The 7,305-nt window shown below is 42.1% G+C and overlaps 1 protein-coding gene across 2 annotated transcripts in view; it reads left to right on the top strand.

The window, feature by feature from the left end:
* LOC133139371 (rho GTPase-activating protein 39-like) overlaps window positions 1–3,399 on the top strand; it is a 62,824-nt gene extending 59,425 nt beyond the window's left edge. For both annotated transcript variants that reach the window (XM_061258861.1, XM_061258860.1), the window contains exon 10: window positions 489–3,399. In XM_061258861.1, coding sequence (XP_061114845.1) covers window positions 489–683 — 195 coding nt within the window. In that variant the 3' untranslated portion in view covers window positions 684–3,399. The remainder of the gene's footprint in view (window positions 1–488) is intronic.
* Window positions 3,400–7,305: the final 3,906 nt, after the last annotated feature.

Below are 7,305 nucleotides of genomic sequence, written 5' to 3'. Positions count from 1 at the left end.
ACATTGAGATGCTATGTTGTGGTTTCAGGGGATCTTCGGAATGTAAGGTGAAGCTTTATATGCACAATAGTGACAGAAAAGCACATTCAACACAGAATGATTTACTGTTTCAGGCCAGGTGGAACTGGTTGGTGGTTGCAAACAAAGGTGGGAGTAGAACTTGTTTGCAAAAGCAAAGTGAGAAAAATGTCTTCATGAGCACATTTAAAGCATGTAGACTTTCTGCCACTGGCCTGATGACTAACCTGGCTGCATTCACTGTAGTTCACCTGGAGGTTCCACCTCAGTTTTAGAGCAGACATAGGTCATTCATTTTAATTCCTGTTGAGTCATGGAGTAGAAGTCTATTTCTTACCTCAGGCAGTGGATAGTGTAGTTCTGTAGTTGGAAATGTTGAATTGTAGTCTAATTTTACAGGTGCTCTATTGCACAGAAAGGTATCTGTGTGATGTCACTCACATATAATTTTTTATCCTTTTTTTCACCAGGTGTTTGCCCAGCCAGTCAACGTCAGCAAAACCAAGATGGACGTCAACAACCTTGCCATGGTGATGGCACCCAACTGCCTGCGCTGCCAGTCAGACGACCCGCGGGTCATCTTTGAGAACACGCGCAAGGAGATGTCCTTTCTGCGTATGCTCATTGTACACCTGGACACCAGCTTCGTCAAGGGCATCGTGTGAGATCAGACCCCCAGCCTCTCCTGCCGGCTTGTTCTGGCCCAGTGCCTGTCCTCTGCTCCGCTCTCTCGTTCTCTCCTGCCGCCTCATCCTTCACTGCTGCAGTCTGGGGTTCTGTACATTTACTGGATCTCTGCTCATTTTCTTCATTCATATTGTTAATTCTCTTTGGACCGAGGGAACCTTAAATGAGGAAACACATGTAGTCGTCCAGGTCATCTCCCAATGTCCACAAACACTGGACTGTGCTGTTAAAATTCATCATATGAAGTGTATTGTGAATAGACGATAATGCACAAGCAGTGTAAAAAAACAGCAAGGTTTTTTTTTTAATGTACAAGTAATATCTATTTTAATATGTTATTTCTGTGGTGGTTGTGAATGGTGCCTCATGCACTGATACCATCAAAACTGGCACACATCATGGAATGGCCATGTAATGTAACCATTTTTGTTTGTTTTTGTTTTATTTTTTAAACATATGTATGAAAGCAGTGATTCTCTTCTTATTATAATTTAATTCTGATTGGTTTGTTTTTATTTAATTTAACTTCTGGGTAAACCGAGCTGGGGAGATGGGCTGAATGGGCCTGTGCCCAACTCAAGGAGGCTTTCCAGGAGCAAACGCTGAGCAACGGCCTGGCATGCCTCATGGCACCTCACCGGGAACCTATTTATTTTTTCTCCAGCACCACTACTACAGAAAAGCTGTTGACCGGAACCATTGACCACTTCAGTCAGGCTGCAAGCAGGCCAAGCCCTACTCTGTGTGGTAGAGTGAAAGGCCTTGTCTGTACCCACAAGGCTATGCAGCCACTAGAAACTAAAAAGTTTTGAAAAATAAGGAGAATTTTATTCTGAAAAACTTTCAACTTTTTTACTGTAGATAATTACACAGGAATCCGAGGGGTTGGGGACTGGGGGTATAGCCTAGGTATTATACATTTTCCAGAGGTCCTGTTTGCAAAGCACACACAGGAAAACAATTATACCTTTGAACGGCTTGTAAAAATGCTAATTTTAGGGATTAGCAGTCAGGCAAAAGGAATGAGAGAGAATGTGAGGGAGCTCTGTCTTCATTCAGGGCTGTACCTGTGGATATATGAGCTATACAACCAAAAGTCAAAATGGTCCATCTTTTAATCAGATGGTTCATTTGTGGCAGGCTGGAAGGAAGACCAAAAAATATATATTTTTAGAAAGGTATTACGAACATGGCAGGGTCTTGCTTTTCAGAATAAACCTTGTGCCTCAAAAATGTTGATTATTTGAAATTCATATTTCAGCTGTTTAGTGAAGGGCCCCTCTGGCTGCTCCCTAAATGTCTCTGTTATATTTAGCTGTGTGGTTGGGGTTTTGGGCTTTAAGCAGCCCACATGTTTTTCCACTTGCTTCCTTACATTGAGGGCTTTTTGGCAGGCCTGTGCTGATGGATGGGGTGGGGGATGATTACTCCATGTACATCCTAAAATGTATTTCTGCATTGATGCTCAGTGACACACTGAATCGCATGTGTAGCTCTGTGCTTGTGTTTGTGTGCGCAGGCATACCCCTACTTGTTCCTGGAAGCTGGAATTCCTAAATTAGAGGGTACGTTAAGCCAGAAATTTTATTTTGAGGTTAGCTAGCTTGTTGCTAGCTTTTCCAGTATTTCAGTTTTCTCCCTTTTTTAAACTCTAACATAAAAAGTGCCCCCACTCAATAGCTATGTGACACAGACTGCATGTCTTCCCAAAAATACACACCCTGCTAACTGTCCCGGGTGAATCCGGAATGCACGTGGGGTCTGCACATGGGACAATGGGTGTGGGTGCCTATCAAGATGTGACATAGCTACAAAACTCATGCCAGGATGGGGGGGGGGGGGTGTTGGAAGAGTTTTGCTTTGTTGTTCAACAAGTAATCTACTGTCCTGAAATACTAGTGTTATACCTTTTTGCTGCCCCTATTAACTTTAGTAAATTTCAGGTTTAGTAAAGAGATATGCAACTTTCACATTGCAATATGAAGGACTAGATTAACATTTACAGTATGTAGGTGCAGAATGGACCATCTCATTGGTTGAGTGCTTGAGGGACAGTATGTTGATGTTTTACATTCACTGCTTTCCGTGAGAACAATCTACAGTCAAACCAGCTGAAAGTTTGTCAGAGAATAGCACACGCTCCGGAATGATGCAGATTTCCTGGAACCTGGCTGGTCATCCAGTCTTCACTGGTGTAAATACAACCTGTGAATAGGAAGGTCTTAATTACTGTACTCTCAGATCCACGAGGATAACTGTGCTTCCGGATTTTATTTAAGGCGGAAGTTTTCTCTTGTTCATAACTTTGTGTCATTGCCATTGACTGCCAGTTACCAATGCAGCTTTTATGTTTTCTCACTGTATATCTTGCTTTCCCTTTTGAATAATTGTTGAAAAAAGTGAGCTGTATTACTTTAAACTGTACCTGTACAGTTACTTAGCAACAAGTCGCTCTCCTGTATTGCACTTAGCTTCTCTTTCTCCTTACTCGCTGCTGTTTCCTGTTTATGGATGCTGTTGGCTCTTGTAAATGCCCCTGCAAGTTTTTGATATGTTGTGTGTGTGCGTGTGTGTGTGTGTGTGTGTGTGTGTGTAAATACAGCTAGTGACATTTGATAATGGTGATGTGGATGCCTTTATTTTCTCCCTAATTTCATAAATGAATGGAAAAATAAAGTTTGTAAATTTACAGGATCTTCATGAGTCATGAGCTTTCTGTTTTTCTTACACTTCCATTCCTGCCATTCAGGCCTGCAACACATTCCAAAAAAAGTTGGGACAGGAGCAGTTTAGGGCTAGTAATGAGGTAAAATAATTAAATAATGATGTGAGTTGAAACAGGTGATGTCAGCAGGTGATTGTAATCATGATTTGATATAAAAGCAGCATCCAGGAAAGGCCTAGTCCTTTAGGAGCAAAGGTGGGCAGAGGATCGCCAGTTTGCCAAAAATGTGTGAGAAAATTATTGAAATGTTTAAAAACAATGTTCCTCAAAGAAAGATAGGAAGGGATTTGGACATTTCACCCTCTACGGTGCATAACATCATTTAAAAATGGAAGGAATCTGGAGGAATTTCAGTGTGTAAAGGGAAAGGGCATAAGCCTAAAATGAATAACTGTGCTCTCCAATCCCTCAGACGGCACTGCATCAAGAAGTGATGTCACCATATGGGCTCAGAATTACTGTGGCAAACCTTTATCAAGCACTACAATACATAGTTACATCCACAAATGCCAGTTAACACTTTACTGTGCCAAAAGGTAGCCCTATGTTAACCGTGTTCAAAAGCGCCGTCGACTTCTCTGGGCTCGGAGGCATGGGCCATCACACAGTGGAAACGGTGTATTGTGGTCAGACAAATCAGTATTTCAGATCTTTTCTTGGAAGAAATGGACGCCGTGTGCCCCGGACCAACGACGAAAAGGACCATCCAGACTTACCAGCAACAAGTGCAAAAGCCAGGGTCTGTCATGGTATGGGGTTGTGTCTGTACCATTGGCAAAGGTAACTTACACTTCTGTGATGGCACCATTAATTCCGAAAAGTACATGGAGATTTTGGAGTAACATATGCTGCCTTTTCCAGGGACACCCATGCATATTTCAACAAGACAATGCAAAACCACAGTCTGCACACATTAAGGCATGGCTGCGGAGGAAGAGTGGTGCTGGACTGGTCTGCCTGCAGTCCCCACCTGTCCCCAATAGAGAATGCGTGGCGCATTTTGCATGTTTGGGATTCTCGACACTTTTGCCAAGCACTTTTTTTCAAAACATAGATATATTTGGTTTTTACCCCCAATTCCCCAGATTGCCTCAATCCACCTCCCTTCAGTCTTGGCACACAGGCATTTCTCTGGGCGTGAAACATGATTACGTGGAGCTCCAGCACTGATTATCATGGGGGGCGGCTTAGTCAGCTGCTCTGTTCCCATGCAGCATGTAATTCCAGTCTTTTTTGAAAGAATACAGTATTTGGTGAAAATGGGAGTCAGACCGCAATGCGCTGACATATTCCATCATAAAAAGAAACCTTTTACTTTACTTTAAATGTGTAATGCAATTGCACATCCATCCATCCATCCATTATCTGAACCCGCTTATCCTGATCAGGGTCGCAGGGGGGCTGGAGCCTATCCCAGCATACATTGGGCGAAAGGCAGGAATACACCCTGGACAGGTCGCCAGTCCATCGCAGGGCACACACACCATTCACTCACACACTCAGACCTATGGGCAATTTAGACTCTCCAATCAGCCTAACATGCATGTCTTTGGACTGTGGGAGGAAACCGGAGTACCCAGAGGAAACCCACGCAGACACGGTGAGAACATCCGCACAGAGAGGCCCTGGCCGACGGGGATTCGAACCCAGGACCTCCTTGCTGTGCGGCGGCAGTGCTACCCACTGCACCATCCGTGCCGTCGCAATTGCACATTAAACTAGAAATTCCAATCGCTGAGCGATCAGGAAAAAAGCCCCCCCCAGCCTGCCCTTCCACTGCCTTGGTTTGTTTTTCTTCCCAATGCACTGCAATTTCAATTTCAATATAAGTCCCTTTTATATTACAGACCATGGCTCACCACAAGAGAATATGCATTCCACCTACTTGCACTACGGCATAGATTTAGTGCAAACCCTTTTTCACACATCTTTTTCAATTGCCCATATGACCTAGACCTCTGACCTACATAGTTGTATATACGTGCCCAGTGTCAAGCTTCAAGCTGATAATTTGTTTGTCCCAATCGAATATATAGTTTTCGAGTTATCAGCAAAAACGTGTTTTCCAAGATGGCCGCTCTACCAGACAAAAAATAGGTTAGTCACAAAACAAATAGATGTTGCACAACTTCAGTAAATATAAATCTCTGATGTACAAGGACTAGTTCCAGGGCCTTGTGGTGTCTGAGATTCCGCCTCCACAAAATTTGAGTTCCAATTTTTGTCGCACCTCTTTTTCAATTGACCATATGATCTTGACCTCTGACCAATATAGTTGTCACGTGAGAAAGACGTAATTTCAGTCAAGCTTCAAGTTTTTTTGTCTCGATCTGATATATACGTAGTTCTCAAGTTATCAGCAAAAACTTGTTTCTGTCCTGTATGGCAGCCATCTTGGAAAAGTAGGTCATGGTCACAAAACAAATAGATGTTGTACAACTTCAGTAAACATACATCGCTGATGTACAAGGACTAGTTCCAGGGCCTCACGGTTTCTGAGATTCCGCAGCCAAAAAATGTAATTAACTGGCCAGAAGAAAAAAAGAAGAAAAATAATTCAAAAAAAGAATTTTGAGAGAGGTTTTGGACTTGTGGGTGGACACGGAGTCAACGCATGTAATTCCTGTGGGAAATCAATGTAGAAAGAAACCCAACAACTGTTGTAAGCCACCTCCTATGGGAGAGGCTTAATAAAAAACACATTTTGGAGATGACTTAATATATAGAATGTAGTTTAAAATAGTTTCTCATTTGTAGTGCTCATAATATGCGCAAACCTGCCTGTTACAGCCCAGTTCTGAGAGCTATTTAAGTATTCTAATGCACATGTTACTTCACGTGCCATTGTTATGACTGTACATTTACAGTATTTGTATGTATTTTTTATCAAGCGGAGTGATGTCACTACGGAAAACATTATAGCAGGATATTCCACCTTAAGATGCCTTTTGTTCATGTAGTAAATATCACTGTTGAGTGGTGGAACAGGGTTAGCATGTTTGTACTGGAATACCCTGATATCTCTACAGCACAAGGGGGCTGCCCTCACTTCTATGGAAATGCTTTTTGACTCAATAAATTAGAGCTTTACTGACCTCTGGTGGACAAATACCTCCTTTGTGACATAAAAATGGAATGGATATTCAGCTAGATATGTGATTCATATCTGTTAGCAGTTGCACAAAAATGTTTGTGGCCAAATAATGCATATTTGAAGGGCTCAGCTTTCAGTGAAAGGAAAATGAACTGATTGCTGTGATGAGTGAGTGAACTGTTGAAGGAGCAGGACAAGCAGGAGAAGCTGACAGTAGCTGCTCACATTCATTAGAGGACACACTTTAAAAGATTGCTTCTGAGTAACATTAAGTGAGTGCCACTTAGCGATTCCATGTGAAGGTTAAAGTTAATCACTGTTCAGGTAGAACTCAGGAACACCTGTGGGATCATCCTTTTAATTACCTCCCCCAAAGAACTATGCCACTTCATACTAAAGCCCTCTGTTATTTTTCATATGATGGCAGACACTGAACATGTTCATCTATTCATCTATATCCTTAATAACCCCTGGCAAGCAGGTGATATGAATCTGGGGGAATAACAGTCTGTCATGTGAAATTGCTTCTTAAACAGACTACTATGCTTTTTTTCCCATTAAGACACGCTGTTAAAGGTACAATAGGTAATATTTTAAATGTTAAAACATTGTTACAAGACCATTGTAAATCCATTCCTATCATTGAAAAAGGCTCACTGACTCTCTGCCTGTATTGATAGTCCTTAAATTCGGGTTTCAAAATATGCAGTCTATCGTATAGCTGTAGAATAATTCAAGCTCATTGGTTGAAAATTGGTTCTAATTGCCACAGCCAATGGCG

The sequence above is a fragment of the Conger conger genome, chromosome 10 (assembly GCF_963514075.1).
Source record: "Conger conger chromosome 10, fConCon1.1, whole genome shotgun sequence".
Lineage (NCBI taxonomy): Eukaryota > Metazoa > Chordata > Actinopteri > Anguilliformes > Congridae > Conger > Conger conger.
This window is presented reverse-complemented; position numbering and strand designations above follow the sequence as displayed.